Source organism: Thunnus maccoyii, chromosome 2, assembly GCF_910596095.1.
Source record: "Thunnus maccoyii chromosome 2, fThuMac1.1, whole genome shotgun sequence".
Classification (NCBI taxonomy): Eukaryota; Metazoa; Chordata; class Actinopteri; order Scombriformes; family Scombridae; genus Thunnus; species Thunnus maccoyii.
Window position 1 is genome coordinate 23,289,004 of NC_056534.1, and position 19,058 is coordinate 23,308,061.

At 38.2% G+C, this 19,058-nt stretch overlaps 1 protein-coding gene across 1 annotated transcript in view; it reads right to left on the reverse strand.

The window, feature by feature from the left end:
• The window catches only part of si:dkey-28b4.8 (sarcoplasmic/endoplasmic reticulum calcium ATPase 2), a 37,397-nt gene that overhangs the window by 17,451 nt on the left and 888 nt on the right, over positions 1-19,058 (reverse strand). Inside the window, exons 2-8 of the mRNA XM_042427673.1 lie at positions 18,242-18,299; positions 16,532-16,651; positions 16,091-16,108; positions 15,880-15,962; positions 15,334-15,438; positions 12,415-12,553; positions 839-1,005 (exon numbers count right to left, since the gene is read on the reverse strand). Of these exons, the coding sequence (XP_042283607.1) occupies positions 839-1,005; positions 12,415-12,553; positions 15,334-15,438; positions 15,880-15,962; positions 16,091-16,108; positions 16,532-16,651; positions 18,242-18,299 (690 nt within the window). The remainder of the gene's footprint in view (positions 1-838; positions 1,006-12,414; positions 12,554-15,333; positions 15,439-15,879; positions 15,963-16,090; positions 16,109-16,531; positions 16,652-18,241; positions 18,300-19,058) is intronic.

Sequence of the window (19,058 nt, forward strand, 5' to 3'; positions counted from 1 at the left end):
GACATTTTATGATTTACAGCTACCCTAAGGGCAAGTGTGTAAATATTTAGTTGTTACTGTGAGTTATGTTGTAATTTATCTCTGTGGTGCAACTACTCTCTGATCTGTGCAGCCCGTTTGTAATTTAATACTGTCTCTAATGTCTCCGTAGCATTTTGATACCTTGACAACCCCACAGCACAGATTCACTGTAAACAGTAAGCTTTGTGCTATATTCAGTGAGTGATAATAGTGGCGGGGTAGCACGTGTGTGTGTGTGTGTGTGTGTGTGTGTCAGGAGTGATATGCTGCCCCCTATTTGTTTGGATCAGGTGGCCAATTCTTACACATTATACCTTTGAACCATAAAGCTAGTTTTATTCTGTATTTTTGTAATTGCCAACATATCCAATGAAAAGACTAAAACTAACAATGTGTTAGTCCGACTCTCAATACTTTATGACTTCCCTACTGTGTTTTTGTCACTCCACCCCAAGCCCGTCAGTTCCTACTGAAGGCGAAGGCGATCTTTAAAAACAACTTGCAAATGTTTTATTTTAGTTTTTAAAAGGCTCTGTAATTTCCAAACACAGCTGGACACTGTTTTTTAGTAAACTTAATACAAACAGGAGGAAATAGTGAATTGTTGGGGAGATGTGTGGCAGGACTGTATGTGTGGGATTGAGTCAAAATAAACATCATCCTTCAAGTAAAACATTTTAAAGACTTAAACACTTGACTTTTCCTGGCTGTGTGTTTTATGTTGATTGGATTAACAAAAAGTAAAAGTACAAAAGTGACAACCCCCCAAAAAGGAAAAATGATAGAAACACAATGACATATGGTTTTTGAGACTCACAGAGAAAAGCATGTTCTTCTTGTCCTGGTTGACAGCTCGGGGATCTGGTACAGGGTCTGTGTGTTTAAGCACTGAGACAGACTCCCCCGTCAGGATGGACTGGTCCACTCTCAGAGTGGTGGAACGGATGGAAGTCAGCCTGATGTCAGCTGGTACCTTGTCACCAACTGAGGGGTGGTGGGAAGAGAGAAAAGACAAAGATTCTTTATTTCACCTTTCATCACTGTATTTAGTTCAGAGTAACACAAATATGGTGTCTGCACTGAATTCTGTATATGAACTTTGGTTTGCTTTTCCTCGCTCAAAATTAAGTGACAATAGTAATACTTCCGAAAATCCAAACAGTAGCATAACAAAGCATAGATTTACTGTTATACATCATGAAATACCTTTATGCAACGTAAATGTAGATTATATAGAAGAGTTTCTTGATTTCCCTTTCTCCTCACCTACTGCCTCACCAATAAAAAAGCAAGCAAGGTTATAAACCAGAGAAGCCACTCTCCCTGGATGACAAGCAAACATTCCCACTCCATTTACCATCACAACTATTCTTAAATTGACACAGTCAGGATGGCAGATTGTAAAACACAGACATGGACACACCAGGCAGCCTCCTCTGCATTCTCTTTTAAGATAAAGACTAAGTCTTTTTTAGTTATTTTGCATGTTTAGATTAGCATTGTTTTCAGTATGACGGGTTTCTCTGTTAATTATGGGAGTTAAAACCACAAGGAGACAAACTCTGGTCTTGTACCATGTGATTATATAGATTATGAATGTTTTATCAAAAATATTCAAAACAATCATCTAATGAAAGAGTTGTAATCTTACCCACACACAAAAAACAGGTATTTTGGCCAACATAATGTCCTGGATTTGTCTCAACTTCACCTCTTTTTTTCATGTTAATGGTCCAGTAATGCCACCACAGACACTGTGGCTTAAACAAGCAAAACACTCCACTTCTCTCCCTCCTGTCAAACTTGTTTCTCCAAATGCTGCAGTTGCCTAACAGACAACAGTCTTGTTACCTACAATAGTACTTTTTAACAAACTGTTTCACTTGAGACTAGAGAGATGAAATCTGTTTACTGGATAAAACAGATGCAAATAAGGACAGACGTCTAACAGATGAAAGGTTAGCATTCTTTCTTTAGAAAGAACACAGCTGTTCATAAACTGTTTACAAGTGTTTATATGTGAGTGAGTCAGAGAAACTCAGAGAGAGCAGTTCAGAGAAAGAAATGTATTGAGAGGCTGCACGGACATATCAGACTTTTGGTTTCTTCCATTCGGGATTGTTATACTGGCCAGTTTAAAAGCTCTCAGCTATTTCTGAGATCTATTAAAGCACTACAAAAAAAAAACAAAAAAACCTTGACATTGTTGGAGAGAGTACTGAAACATTTAACTGGAGTAAATATATTCATACCTTTTCTATTTAATTTAAAAACACTGCTTAAAAAACTTACAAGTTAGGTCTAATTAATGTCTTAAATTCTATGTATTTAAGGGGGGACTTACGGGTCAAGTGGCGAGAGATGGAGGATTAGTCAAGCTCTCCACGCCTTCAAACAAATAAACAATTTGATGTGTTTTTACAGATAAATAGCCTACTTTTGAAAATAAATGTGCAGGTAAACCTGCAGAAAGCTGACCCATACGAGTAAAGTAACCACCAGAAAACAGCAGCGAAAAAGAGCGAAGCATGAATCCAGACGCAGCTCTGACAATGTGACAATGTTCTCTGAACTGAAAGCAGATTTAAATTTGGAGTTGAAGCCAGAAATAAAGTCACTCTGCGATGAAATGAAACATAGATTTGACCAACTGGAAGAGAAAGTGACAACTCTGAATGAAACAGTCAAAAAACGGGACAGCAGACTTGAAGAAGCAGAATCTCAGGTAAGCACTTCAGAGGACTGCAATGCTTTTGCAGAGAGACTGTTATCCTTCCTTCTGCAAAGTAATCAGTACACTACAAGAGAAATGCCAAGATCTGGAAAACCAAGTGACAGAGGATTCCGAGAACAGCTCAAGTTTATTGAGCATTTTAAGAATTTTAAACTTATCCCCTGAACTCAATCTGGGGACAGAAAGAGCCCAGAGGTCATCGAGTTCAGAGGGAAGCGGACCACTCTACTACTCTGCAGAATAAAAAGAAAGAATATATTGAGATTAAGAAACAACTGAAATTGAAGAATATCAGATTCCAGTCACTCTATCCAAACAGGCTCAAAGTTTTCTTTGAGAATGAAGTGGTGGTATTCAACTCAGCTTGGGAAGCAGCAGACGGCCTGCGTGGATATGGAATCAACTGCAAGTTGAGAAGCAGAACTTGCCTGAAAAGAATCGCATGGACTGGGCCAATCCGTTCTGTGGGACATAAGGTTTGAGCCTGAACTGAAATGTCCGATCATCAAGAACACTGTTGCTCTTTTTGGAAATGAACATCTCTAAACAGAGAGCTTCAACAAACTGAAAGACAGGTATTTACACTCACACACTCACACGCATACAATTTTGATGCTACTCACTTTCCCTCACACTATAAATTCATGTGAACCACCTAAATAGATGCAAATATTCTATAGAGCTGTTTCTAAGATCTTGCAGCTCTGGGCCTTAGCTCAAGACCTTAGCATCCATGCACGAACACAAGCGTGGAAGACTGTGGACAGCTACCTTAAGCGCTTGGTAGCACAAGTGGAAGTTATATCCTGTCTTTTTCTTTTTTCTTTTCTTAGTTTTGTACATTCTTTTTGTTATCTTAGGAAATTTGAGGATATATTCGATGTTTTCTTTACAAATAAGGTATTTAAAAATATCTACGCTGGTTTAGAAGGTCTATAGGATACATTGTTGAATAAAAATGGGAAAACTTGTTCTTGGATACAGGGAGTAGTGCTTTTAAAATAAAAAATATGAAGTGATAGTGTATGAACATTAACATAATTTCATTCAATATTAATGGTCTGAACAAGCTCATTAAGAAGACTAAAGTGCTTGCACAAATGAAGCGTCAAGGAGGTGATATTGTATTTATGCAAGAAACACACTCGAGAAATTAGCAAAATTGTTTAATGCCCAGGTTTTTTATTCATCCTACCACTCATTCAGAAGAGGTGTTATAATTATGATAAGGAACCATATCCCATTTAAGGTAGAGAATACAGTCTGTGACAAAGAGGGCAGATATGTTTTTGTGGTAGGGAAGATAGATAGAGACTATATCACACTATTAAATATATACAATCCCCCTGAGGAAGGCCCAGGTACAATTGAGAGGATTATTGATTTAGTTACACTACAAAGTAAAGGGATAAATGTGTTAGGACGAGATTTTAATCTATTGATGAATCAAAAAATGAATTCACAAAGTAGTACAAAACACAGGCCCAAAAGGACACACTTCTGATGAGGAAATTCTATAAAGATATTGAAATAGTGGATGTATGGCGAACTTTAAATCCAATTCAAAGAGATTACACATATTATTCCTCAGTTACAGGAAACTATTCAAGACTTGATTATTTCTTTATGTTCTCAAAAGACTTATCTATAGTTAGTATTAAAATTGGCCAAATACATCTATCAGACCATGCACCTTTACAAATGACATTAAGGAGGAGTAAGGAAAAAAAGCTCTGATATTTGGAGATTTAATAACTCCCTTCTTTTAGAAAATGAGTTTAAAAAGAATTTGCTACAAGAATATATAAAGTATAATGATACAGAAGATATAAATCCAGCAATACTATGGGAAGGGGCAAAGGTTGTTCTATGGGGTGAAATAATAGCCTACGCCTCTTTTAAGAAAAAACAAAAAGAAAACGCAAGAAAAACTCGAGAGGAATATTGAAGAATTAGAAAAAGTATATAAAACTTCTGGGGAAACCTCAGTATTGAAGAACCTTAAAGAGGCTAAAGCAACAATGAATGATTTCTTAAATACGGAAGTAGAAAAATCACCATCCTTTGTAAGACAAAGAACATACAATGGAGGCCAAAGAGCAGCTAAGGTGTTGGCCTACAAAGTTAAAAAACAGCAAAAAAGGCAACAGAAGTGCAATTAAATGAAAAGCATACAAAGATATTAATAAGGGGTTGGAATGAGACAGCAAATCAATTTGCAAATTACCAGGATCTCTATGATGATGCTCAAAATATTGTAAACAAGGACAAGTTGATGCAGTTTTTCCAAAAGTTAAACTTACCTAAAGTTACAGAAGAACAGAATATCACACTTACAAAGGCAATATCAGAGGACGAGATTTATAATCATATTAATAAACTTAAGATACATGAGTCTCCTGGAAGTGATGGATATATGAACGTTTTACAAGAATTCAAGTATGACCTTGTTCCACTTCTATGTAAAGCTTATAAATTGGCATTGGATAATAAAATATAGGCAGCGACGTGGAACTCTGCTATTATAACAGTAATACATAAGCAAGGTAAAAATCCTATATATTGTTCATCCTATAGGCCAATCAGTCTTTTAAACACAGATCATAAACTTCTATCTTCAATACTAGCCACCAGAATAGCAAAAATTATACCACAACTAATAAATCCAGATCAAACTGGGTTGATTAGTCAAAGACAATTGTTGAAAATGTGAGAAGAACATTCAACATTATAGAAACAGCTCAGACACAGAATCTCTCTGTGGGAAGGGTTACCTTAGATGCTGAGGTCTTTAATAAGGTCCTATGTCCTTCTCTATTTGAAACCTTAAGGAACTTTGGTTTACACACCATCTTTATAAATTAGTTGAAAGCTATGTATAAACAACCAAATGCGAGAGTCAAAGTTAATAGGGTAATGTTTAATATCTTTAAAATATTGAAAGGCACTAGGCTGGGAGATCTGTTATCCCCACTGATCTTTGCCTTATGTACTGAACCACTGGCAGACTGTATTAGGTTAGAACAAAAAATAAAAGGCATATATACAGCAGGAGAAAATCATAAACTGTCCATGTACACAGATGATATATTCATTTATTTATCTAAGCCTGAACAGTCAATTGAAGGGTTAATGAATGTAATTGGGAGAAGGATGTGGAAAGGATAAAATATCTTGGGATAAATCTAAAAAAGAGTCTGGACAATCTGTATTTCAAAAACTTTGGAGAATTAACAAGGCAAATTAAACAAGACTTAAATAGATGGTCTATAATCCCTTTTTCCCTTTGGAAAAGAGTTAAAATTATACAGATGAATATATTCCTTTTCAAAGCACTACCCATATATATTGTCTTTAACATGTTCAAACAGTGGGATTCCATAATAATGAAATTCATATGGAATGGCAGAAAACCAAGAATAAAAATGGAATATCTTAAAACTGCCCAAAGAAATGGGCACTCTAAATTTACCAAACCTGCAAGCTTACTATCAAGCAGCACAAGTAAGAAATGCCAAAGTATGTATACTAGAAAGCTCACATACAAGATGGAGGGAAATGGAGTTATATTGTGGAGATATACCACTAACTGTTCTGCCTTTCTCCAAATATAAAAAAACATATGTTGAGAATCTGGACAATAAACAATAGACACCATTGTGTCGATTGCCAGTCAAAAAATTGCTGTCAACTCAATTATCATTTATTTAGATGTTTCCAAGTGAGAGGTTTCCTCTTTGATGTACTAAAAAAACAAGAGCTAAGAGAAGCTAAATCTTGTTTTTATCTCAATATTTTGAATGAGGCAAAAGGAAACAGTAAATTGATCTGGAAAAACATTGATAATCCCACAAGGAGGGACCCAAAATTTTTAGGAGATTTTAAACTCAAAGTACAGGGAAAGTTAATTGAAGATCATTTTACTGTTGCTTCTGTCTTTAATATTTTTTTTCTTGAGTCTTTATATGAGTTAGATGCTACAGGCCAGGTTTTCAAGCTGGTAGAGACTAATGAGTTACAAGTAAACAAAATCATCAGCTCCTTAAAAAGCTCCAAAAGTAGAGATGCTTTCCAATTAGACACTATGTTTATCAAATCACACAAAGATATTTTAACTCCCCCTATTGCTCATTTAATTAACTTGTCTTTTAAACACAGCTCCTTTCCTGATGACTGGAAATGTGCCATTGTCACGCCTATTTTTAAATCTGGAGACCGCCTTGAAGCCAGTAACTACAGACCAATAAGTATACCGCCAGTGCTCTCAAAGGTTGCTGAGAAAGTTGTCATTAAACAAATGACAACATTTCTTAAAGGGGACGTACTATGCTTTTCCTTATTTTCAGATATATATATAATGTCACAATTTTGGATGTTCATGTTAAAACTGGCCGACGTGTCAAATAACAAGGTAAACGTATGTAGCAGTAATCCCTGTGAGCAAAAAGCAGCAGCTTTAGACTGCTCTGAACGCTCGGTTTCCAACAGTTTTTTCTACTTTTGGCCCGAGCTGACATCAGTTTGTGACGGATTTCTTTATATGGACACCTGCTACATGCACAGTGTGTGAGTTTGCTGCTCCGCCCCATGAGTAGTTACACCAAGCCATGACGCCATTACACAGCGCAGCAAAGTAAAATAAGTAGTTTACCTGTTGGAGGTGTGCTGGTTGTCTGCAGCTCTTCATAAAACAAGTTCTACTAGATCCTCCAGAATATCCTCTATACAAAATTGTACCATACCATTTTGTCGCACTGCATTTGGGCAGTCAGCTTTCTCTGTGAAAGTTACAACTCAGTGGAATGTCCTACCTGATGATATGAAGAACTGTAGTTCTATCAATGCATTCAAGGCCAAATTAAAACATCAACTAAAGACAAATCAGCTGTGTGACCACTGAGTCTAGTTTACATTATTAATTTTTAATTGACATTGTGGGTGTATGTGATGTGCTATTGTGTGTAGCTTTGTATTTGGTATGGTGTGTTCTGTGTTTTTTTTTTTTGTTTTTTTTTTGTTTTTGTTGTGTTTTTTTGTTGTTGTTTTTTTTGCTTTGTACTGTTTGTTGTTGTGCTGTTGTATGTTTTGATTGGGGGGGGACTACAGATGCAAATTAGCTTCAAGCTAACTCCAGTGCAGTGCATCTTTAATGTTTAAAACTGAACACTGTCCAAATATAAGACACAATACTTCTAATGACCCTAGATATGATAACTAAGACAATACTAAAGATGATATTAATTGCACTGATGTCTTTTTCTTTGTACATGGGTATACACAAGAATGTGGGTGTGAATATATGGGAGCGGCCATCTTGCTTGATGGTCTGTGCAGTAGAGTTGGGCAGCGGGATGATGGCCCACGGAACACACTCCCTCAGCTGTTCCGCGGCCTGACGGAGGTTTGAGAGTGGTTGTTACAGCTGTCAATCATGACGTCAGACCCCCTTTCTATATCGTCCAATAACTAATTAAAAACAAACTTGTAAGAAAAATGAGCACTTGGACAAACATTAGCATGATAAGAACTATCTGAAATGACAGAATCCATCTTTGGGAAAAATTTGATGTGTACCTTGATTTTTTAGTTTGGCTCATGTCCTATCCACTAACATGGAGGGGGCGGGACTTATGAACTATACTGCAGCCAGCCACCAGGGGGCAATCAAGATATTTTGGCTTCACTTCTGGGGAGCTGTCATCTTTATGTGCAGTCTATGGTACGCACACACTCACATGTGTGTGTACATATGCATGTGTATGTTTGTGTGAGTGCATGTGTGTGTGTCCCATGGATGTCTGCACCACTTAAGGACAAATATCTAGCAAGATTTCCTGGATTTTGGTGTTTTTTATAATTTATAATTTCTGAAAATGCAAATAAAAAATTCTATGTATTTCAATTAAATTATAAACAACAATTCAAGTATCTATAAATAGAGTAAAAATAATTTGATTGATTATCCTAACTCATGGTCCATTTACTTAATCTCACCTGTCTAAATCAGTCTACGGAGCTTGCTTAGTGTTTTTGCAGGATTTTACAGATTTTTATTGACTAGTTTAGCAATTTTGTGAGAATAAAATTTCCATAACCAACAGAGTCGATGTTCAGGGCAACAAAAACAAAACCAAACTCATAATAAACCATAGTTATCAAAGAGATAAGTCAGTTTAAGAGTTATTTCTTAGTTCAATTATATCACCCTATATCAGCTGTATAGTCATTTAAGTCATCCATGCTTGCTGCCATTTCTGTGACCTTTTTTCTGGCTGTCACACAGAAGGATAACCTCCCTTCTCTTAATCCCACCTGCAAAGCTCTGATTGGCTTGGTTGTCTTTCTGCCATCTGGCAATGAGCACACTACCAGACATAATTGATTGAGGACTGTCACCTTGACATTTGAATTACCACTCTAATGTCAGAAAAAATAGATTTTAACTTTTATCATGATCTGTCAAAATTCAGTGTGTAAGCACAGCAGGCCATGCCTTATACTCCAACAGGGGGCGTTTGTGAAGCGCATTTTATCTTTTGCATGCCCTGTTGGTCTGTCAGTAGACTAGACTGTTGATGTCTTTGTTAATGCAAAATGGAGTAAACTATCAGGCCATGCTATGTGTATAATCAAGACACCAAACTATATTAGATGTAATGTGTTGAAGCATTTTAGATTCAACACTGCAGATGGTCTTTTAAAAATAAAGCTGCCTTATAGCAATGACAGCTTTTCACTTGAGTGAGGCAGTGGAAGCACCTAAACTGAACAGAACGTCAGTTCTACAATATAGTTGAGGTTTTCAAATTACCTCTTACAAACTAGAGTAAGTTCTCATTCATTTGAACTTGATTTTTTCAAAGAGAGTGACAGCCCTAATTTAAACTTGCTGAAAAAAAACCATCAGAGATTTGGGCAGCAATTCAGAGGTCTGGAAACAGTTTATTTTAACAGGCCTTCTTCTGATGGCACACATCACAAACAGAAAGGTTATGCTATTAAATCTGTCATCATTTTAAGGTTTTTTGTGATAATGATGTTACCGGCAGCTTCAGTCCAAAAATGTATCAACGGCTGCAGGAAAAATCATATTGCTCACTGCATTATGTTCTGCCAAAAGATGTTAAAAAGAGAATATAACAACAACAGCTTCAAGCTCTGTCCTGTGGTTCCAGCTCTGATTACTGTCACTGAGTTCCCATGCTCTGGGAGACAAATACTTTTACTACAGATGGAAGGGCACTGGATCACTTACACACACACGCACGCATGCACACACGCACACACAAAGACACAGACACACTCCTAACCCTGTTTCCACTCTCTGAGCCGCCTGAAATAGCAGTTGAATCGGGAGGATTCAACAGTTTTCCTACTGGGTCAAGCTAAAATCATATGTGTGTGAGAGTGTGTGTGTGTGTGCAGGCTGTTACTACAACTGACAATGCTCAAACAGACCTTGAAAACAACCTTGAAAGACCTTGAAAAATGCTGGAAGGCACTGAGAGATGTGGAAAACACTGCTGTCGACCAGATTAGATATTCCATCCCCTCTAATGTGGTCGGTCAAATTGACGACAAGTGCTCACATAAGAGACAGGGCATTGGATGCAAACGCTGGCCGTCACACACACCTTAAAACTCTAAATGTACTCTAACACTCTAAAACACTTGAGAAAGATGGAGGCAGTCAAAAAACACTCCACATGGATGGAAATGATTTACAGTCAAGGCCATTAGCTTAACTTTCACACAAAGCATAAACATACTGTTCAGAAAAGATTCAATCAATTGCTTTAGACCATACTATTCTTGCTGTGTATTTTAGCTTTCATGAATCTGTACTCCAAAACCCTCCAAGATTCTGGCTTTGAGATGCAATCAAATCAAATATTTTTCATGAAGGCCTTGCGTGCCTCTCACTGGGTTACCATGACGATAAAAGCCAGCTGAGAGGGCAGAGAGGTAGCAGCAGGCATGTAGATTAAGATGTTTGCCAGGAAGGACTAAACAAAGATGCCACAATGTTATTTCAGCCATGTCTAAAGTGGAAATGCACAGTGCTTAAATCCAAAGGTCATTCCATACTCACGGCAGCAGTGTAGACTCTAATACACAGCTGTCAAATACGTAAAAAACATGCCTTGTAAACTTGCTCCAATTTTCCATTATTGATTATTGTATTGAAGTACAATTACACCTGCTTGGATTTTGAGAGTAGACGTGGATTTTCTTGGCACTAAATTAGTCAAAGGTTATCTACTGAACTTTGAGTACTGTAAAAGATAAGAAATTTAAAGCTGCATTGATAGATTTTTGTATTGTTAGCGTTGAATAATTATCACTCAACTCTGCAATTCTACTGAGTTATTTAGCCTATTGTTTTGGTTTGAGCACAAGACCAACCGCTCCTATAAACCCACTGCACGCTACCTGCTCAGCACCAAATGGCAGAAAGACAAAGGTCATGTCGACACTAAGCCAGCTAAATTCGTAAATGCATCTATTTTGGGGGCACCTGTCGGACCCTGAAGTTGTAATTACACATTTGACTACTATGTCAAATTCCACATGCTTCCTGGCGGCTTGCTGACTTGCTCGTCTCTCTTCCGCTCATGCTCAGTAGGAGAATTACCTGTTTTGGCATTTTAATGTGGATGGGGGTATTTGCAGAAACAAGATGAAGCTCCTGCTGTGGAGGCATGTTGTTTATATTCGAAGACAGTGTTTTAGAATTTAGCTGGCTTAAAGTGAACATAGTCGTAGTTAGCACCTAGCTGGTGAAGAAAGAGCTAGCAGCTAAAGAGCCAGATAATTAGGAGTTAGTGGGGAGTAATGCAGAAACTTGACTTCAAACGAATGTAATGGTAGCCCATGTCTTGCTAACACATTAGCCTTATCAACTTTGTGTGGCCATAGCATGTCGGGCTTGTGTGTCTGTCAGCTCGTTTTGGAGCTCAGTAAACCTCTAGTGGGCAGAAAACCTATGAATGCAGCTTTAGATCAAGTGGCAACTATGATAGCTAGAGACTGAAGCCAATGTGGAAGTACCTTAAGCTCAAGAGCACCACTCAGTGTTCCCAGTAAGCTAGCGTAAGCTTAGGTCCAAGGCAACTCTGGGCTTTAAAGTAGTTCTAATGCAAAAACGGGTGACGTCAGGCCTCATTAAGTCTGGCTTCATATACAGATAATGCTTTAGATGGACAAAAACAAGTTGCAAAGCTAGCTTGCAGACTGTTGTTTATACAGTACAGGTGACTGTGACTTGACTAGCAGTGTTGATTCTTTTTATAAGATCATCTGTATGCTGATTTTTTCACCTTCAAAATGCAAATGAACACCTTTTCACTTCAACATGGTGATAGATTATGCTGAAGGTGTGATTTAGGAAGTTTCTTTTGACATGTTTTAAGATGTCACAATTTTTCATGGTGTTAAATTGAATTGAATTTGTTGTCTATGATGGAGGAGCCAACAAGTTTAAAGCCAACACAGGGTGAGCATTTGACACTCAAGAGACATTTAAAATGTATTTTAAGGTGACAAAAATTGCACATTGCACAGTGTCTCAGGCTCAGTCAGACTAAGTGGAGATATACCTTTCAATACATGTATGATGAGAACAATGGTGCTTCTTGTAGTGTTATTTCTCTACGTACCGGCGACTTCCACAATATCTCCAGGAACAATATCTCGGGCTCTGACTCTCTGGACGCTCTTCTTGTCTTGTCGGTAGACTTTGCCCATCTCTGGCTCGTACTCCTTCAGAGCCTCAATGGCATTCTCTGCATTACGCTCCTGAAATACACAGCAACATAGAAAGTTGCCTTCTGATTAATAAGTAACATGTGAGACATTTTAACAGCACCAAAAAAAGAGTTTTTTCTCAATTGCTGATGTGGAAGTTAGAATTATTGATGGAAAAATCCCTTCCAGCATGATTATCCTCATGTGAAGACGAACACAGGCGGGAGGGGGATACAGGAAGCAACAGTTATTATAGCAGTGTTTCCCCTATAATAGCAGAGGCCTGGCAGGCTGCCAGGCCAACGAGAAGCCCCACCAGACCAAAAAATTATTTTTTAAATGTCAAAAATAATGTCAAATATCCATTAATTCGCAAATCAATAGTGTTTGGGAGCAGCTGAGCAGTGCTGTCTCGAAATGTGAGTTAACATCTGTGTCGTTCCCTGGGAAACTGAAGGTAACGTAACTCCTTTTAAGGAATAGGGCAGAGCGTAAGTGAGTGAGTGGTTAAGCGAGAGAGCGAGCGGCAGAAAAATAACGGTGGATGCGAGCAGAGCAGAGGAAAAGGTTAGCAGTAAGTTGTCAGTCTGGCGGTAAATGTACAGTACAGACTACAGTGTGTCAGTTAATAAATGCTGCAGCTTGTCAAGACCATGAAGAGTCACGTCTGTTGTTTCCCCAACTGCTGGAAAAGTGAAGGGGTTAGCTCCAAAGTTAGCAACAATGGGTTAGCCTAACCTGATGACGCTAAACAGATAAATAGAAAATGGAGAAACATGTAGCTTCCTGCTAATCCCCCCCCCCCCCCCCCCACCCCGTTTGAGAGATGGATATTTTCAGCACTTAATTACATGGGAGAATGGTGATGGGTTCATGAGAGCATGAGAGCATATAATAGTAATAATCTCTCAAGAAAAAGAAGCACATCCAACAGGCTTTGAAAACCTGCAGCTGCCCTAATTGGGCCTTTTTTACAACCCAAACTAGGTCAACAGGAAACACCAGACGAAAAAAGAAACAAACACAACACAACATGAACCACAATGTTGTCCCATATGTGGCCAGTGTCTCTGAAAAGAATTATAGTAATAAAGTCATATTCCAGTGCATTTCAGATATGCCATGGGTGGTGAGAACTCTGGTGATTTATTAATTTATTATTAAATAACCTTTTTCATTCTGCTGATCATAAGGCAGACCAGAGATGGCACTCAAAAATGCAGCTAAGCTTCACAAAAGTCAGCAGTGATACAGCGAAATGTAATCACTTTAAAAATATTATTTCATGAAATGTAGCTGAATGTAGCGGCATCTCCCGACAACGTTGGCACAAATTTTCAAACAGGGGTTATTTGGATAAACTGACCACATATTAGGAATCTAAATAGTTACTTTCTCACCTATAAATAATAAAACTTAATAAAGTGACATATTAACAGTCCTACAGTAAAACTTACAACAGCTTTCAGTCTGGCTAATCTCTGCCATTGCTGCCGGTAGCTTGGGGCAGCGCTACTACTTCTTCCTTTCATGTTGGACTGAACGCAGACCAGATGCTATAATGACTCACCCTGAGGTGCAAAGTGGTATTATGAGACAGGGCGGGCCAGGCTAGTTAGTTCATATGCTAACTTCAGTAGATATCTCTGCAACACATAGACGTCTTTGACATAACGTCAAAACTGTTATTGCTTCACTTTCTGTTGACAATTTTAGTTCATATTTGAATGTTTTAAACTAAGATTCTGGCCAAATCTTACATAGTGCATCTTTAAGCAGTTACTGCAGCATGGTATACAAATGCAGCGTCTTTAATATCCCCAGTCACAGTCATATTGCCTCAGCAGGTCCAATTCAGTGTTAAACAGTGTACAACAGTGCACATTGTGAGATGCATATTGTATATGGCTTGTAGCAGTAGTTACATTGTGAGATTTGGTCCTAAAATTCTCAAGAGTTTTGATACAGGCTGTTCTCAGCCGGTAGCCAGCTTGGCGAATTAGCTTAGTCTCAGTCCAGGGTTTCTGCAGTGTTCACCAAATTAAAAAGACTTTTTAATACCACAAGTACATGAATTTATTGTCATTTATATAATCTTTGTCAGTGCTTCCTGGCTGTATAGAACAACAATTCTTCATAATATAATTAATCTTTTCACATGAGCTGGCAGAAATTAGATTAATGGATTAAGCAATTACAAAATAATTAATCAATTGAAATTTTTGCTAAAATTGACACTTGCCCACAGTGATTGGATGAGCCTCCTAGCTACTGTTGCTGCAGTAGTGACAGTGTTTGCTGCAGGTCTGATGGTGCTGACTGAAATTTCACAAAACTGGATTAAACAGCTTCCTGCAGCACAATCCACTATCGCACCAGTCTCAACCAAACTACAATCTCTTGTAGTTTATAGATTTAGAACATCTCTTGACAGCCCGCTAACACATAAAAATCTACCACAACTAATGTTCCTGTCTACAGCAGGAAAGATGAAATATTGAAGACCTTCATACCTTTTAAGGCCTTTTTTAAGGCAAATGAATTCACTGCTTTTCGAGACTTTTAAAGTCCTGCAAATACTGTGTCAGTCAGCTTTAATTTAAAAACATCAGCTCATCAAGTGTAAAAAACAGCCTAGCATGACTGTGCATGATTATGTGATTGATCATTTTAATCAATTCATAACATTTTAGAGCCTCAATATTACCGAATGGTCCAGAGGTTTTGGCAGTTGGCAATTAAATTGTCTCTTTAATGTGTCTCTTAAACACAATATGATCAATGCAAAGTGACTGTCAATCCACCTATACACATGCACACACACTGTTTACCTGCCATACTCCTACAATAGCATTGGCGATGAGGATGAGGAGGATGACGAAGGGTTCAACAAAGGCTGTGATTGTCCCCTCCCCTTCTTCGAACCAAGCCAGCGTCTATGAGATACAAATGACAAGACAGAGAGAAAGGTGAGGATTTGTTGTAGATTGTTATTGTTGTGTTGTATGTGTGTGTAAATTTCACTTGTTTCTCTCACATAACTCATACATAATTACAGAAACGTGCGATGACTAATGAAAAAGCGCTGCCTACAATCTTTGTCTGTGTGCCAAAGGGCGTACTTTTCTGTGCCCGATGGCAGTATGTGTATAATATCTTCGGCTTTTCCTGGTGGCTCTGATTGGTTGCAGTTGCTAAGTGGCCACCAAAAGATACTTTTTCAAACCGCTAGCCAATCCACTAGCCACCAGCAGCTGGCTCCCTGCTACATTGTACGGCGCATGATCACAGCTAAACAACACAGAGCTACTTAAGGCCGTAGCCCCACCTAGTCGAAAAGCCAAGCCACGCCACTGTATGTGAGTGTGTTTCCTTACAAAGGAGATGCACGCAGCCAGCAGCAAGATTCGAACCAACAGATCCTCAAACTGTTCCAAGACCAGTTCCCAAAGTGACTTCCCTGCACGGGGACAGCAAGGAACACAATGAGAAAGAAAGAAAGACTTAGATGGGGTAGTCATAGAGTGATGAAGCTGATGTAAGAAGGAAAAATAGAATGTATTAATCAGGTATAGATAGATAACTCACCTTCTTCAGCTGGCAATTCTGCGAGTAAATAAAGAGTTAAAGGTAGAAAGAAAGGAGAGAGGGTGGGGAAAAAATAAATAGTTACATCATCATCACCACGGATACACTTTTTACTGACATTAGAATATATGATAGATGTGATGTAGATTGACAGCACACTACTGTAAATGTGTATCTGTGTACACATTTCATCATGACAGTGTATGAGAAACCCTTAACCTGAATTAATTCTAAAATCACATTTTATATGAATATGTTTGCTACTATAATTATGCCCATTATCATTATTAGTAGTATAATGGTATTCATTTTAATAAACAAAAGTTGGATGAAATCCACTGAACAGAGCTTTACTGTTGTGTAGCTACAGTGGATAATCTATTTGTTTTAAAGAGATGTAATAACTCTTAATCTAAAAAAAAAAACAGTTTCCATTTGTACCGTTGGGTCCCCATCTCTCCCTGGTCTTCTTCAGCTGCTCACAGCTCAGACCTGTAGACTCATTTACACTGAAGAAGCCTAGAACTTCCTCCACCGTCTTAGTATGAGCATTATCCATCACTATGGAGAAAGAAGGAGAAAGAAGACTTATTAAGTTATAGAGGCAGTTGTAAAATTGAAAGTAACTGTGTTCTATTGTAGTGTATAAACACCCAGTAATACAACAGGAAGGTAATGGGGTTTTCATGAGGCTGCTAATTATATTTTGAAATTGAAGATGCAAACAGCAAATATTTCATGCTGTTTTCAACATTTTAAAATTTGATTATTTTCATGTTAAAAATATTCATAAAAATCTGCTGTTTTCCTCAGACTTATGTTCTTATCAAGGTGTTAAACCTCCAGGAAAGCATTTACACCCTCATGGGACATAAAAACATTGAGAATATAGGAAATTATAGGAACAAATAAGAATCTAAAAATAAAACATATCAAACATTATTGATACACTTTTCATCATGTCAGAGATTAAGCACACTGACAGAACAAATCTGATTTTCAGTTAATGATAGTTTTTCAGTATTTTCCACACTTGAAAGGTAGAATGCTTCTTGGCATTGGCACCTGCAATAAAAATTGCACACAGTCACAGCATTAGTTGGCTGGGGAATCAGATGCACCCTATAGCCAAGCAACCACACAAACTGGAACCTGCAGAGACAGGCCCAAGAGGCATGAATAGGGTGTGAACATGCTCTGAATAAATATCCCCCCGTGTCCCATCACATTAGACTATATTTATTTTTGTATCTTTTAGGCAGTGCTTCTCTGAAAGGCAACTTAGCCTCAGACTTTCTCGCCTCGCTCCAAACTCCATTCAAAAATGTGACAATTTAACGCTCTCTTTTCTATAGACAAATAAACGGTATGTAGTCAAACAAGATTTAAGGCATTTTGCAAACAGGTAAGGCCCACTTGTCAATTCGGTTTATGTCTAATACACCGGGTAGGCTAGTTAAACTTATTTAAATAAAAATGTAATGCTTAGCATAATTTTCCTGTCATTGCCATCATCTCCTTTCACCACTATGCCCGTGTGTGAGCGAGCGACCTGCAATAATTAAACAACTTTAAATATAAGTGCTTCATGGTGGACCGTGTAAGCCGAATTTATCACAACACTCCATCCTTAATGACCCCTAAAGGCCCTGACTCACATCATATCACGCAGGCCTACTGTGAGGCAATTTTAACCCTGGAGAGTCGTCATAAAATCACTGTTGCCAAATTCTGCATCTGCAGAATACGATATTGTGCAGCCGCCCCTGAATGCTGCACAAGATGCTCTGATTTATTTGCTTACGAAAGACTAAAAATTATGACACGTCCGGTCATTTGCTAAACGTTAAAATATGTAATGTTAGCTTTAAAATATGTAACGTTAGCGTTAAAATATGTAACGTTAGCGTTGATACTTTCTCGACGTTATTACGTGTAGCCTCGCCTGAATTCTGGGTTTTACAGATCACATAACGCCAAATACTCAGTGACGTGTTGCGCACGACTAGTGAGTTTTGGCAGCAATTTGATATTGCTGCATAATTACCAGGTTGTGCGCGTATATATATCAACAGTCATGTGTCAAATGACAAGTGAAGCATCATAACTGAGCTAGCAGTTAGCTAGCCTCATAGCTAGCGTTGTGTTTACCGTTAATCCTCCGGAGATGAACAGGTTGCTTCCCAGAGAGGTCGTCTGTCCACCAGCCCTGCAGTATTAGTCAGACAGGATATATCACGGCACCATGCGTGTTGGATGGAAAATACCCACAGCAACAAAAAGAAAGCAATAAAAATGCAGTTTGAAAAACAGTTTTAACAACAGGCTATCTGGTTATACTGAGACAGCCGCTCATGAGTGAGAAATCATCAGGACGACATTTCCATTAAACAGTATCTGATCCCCGAGCGGTAAAAATGGTGTGTCTTTGAAAAATAAGGCTTCTTTAAGGCAAATGTTTCTTTAAATATGGTTCAAGACTAGTTTATCCGGACAGTTTAGTGCTATTACTCCTCATCCTGCAGGAGTGTCTGTGGGTCACTGATATTCAGGTTGCAGCATTCAATAATGTCAAGCCGCTTAATGACAAAATACAACTTCCGGTCGTAGTTTTCACAGTAAAGACTTCTCCTCTGAAGAAATGCTTCATGCCGCGATGTATTCTCAAATTATATTTCATAATAACCATCATTTGACGGTATTGTTGAAAAATCCCAAGAAGTGCTGCACAACCACCGAGTAACGGATAGCTACGCCTCCAGCGACTCGGGTTTCACCTTTAATTTGAAATCAAAGTCGTAACACTTCCGGTATTTTTGGAGCTGATTCTGCGTAGCTTGACGCTGCTGCCCGGAATGAACGTGATTAACGGTGTTTGCCAACAGAAACCCAACGGAGCTCAGAAAGAACCAATGAGAGGCCCCGTAATCAGACTGACGTAGCACTTAAACAAATCAGCGTGTAGTAT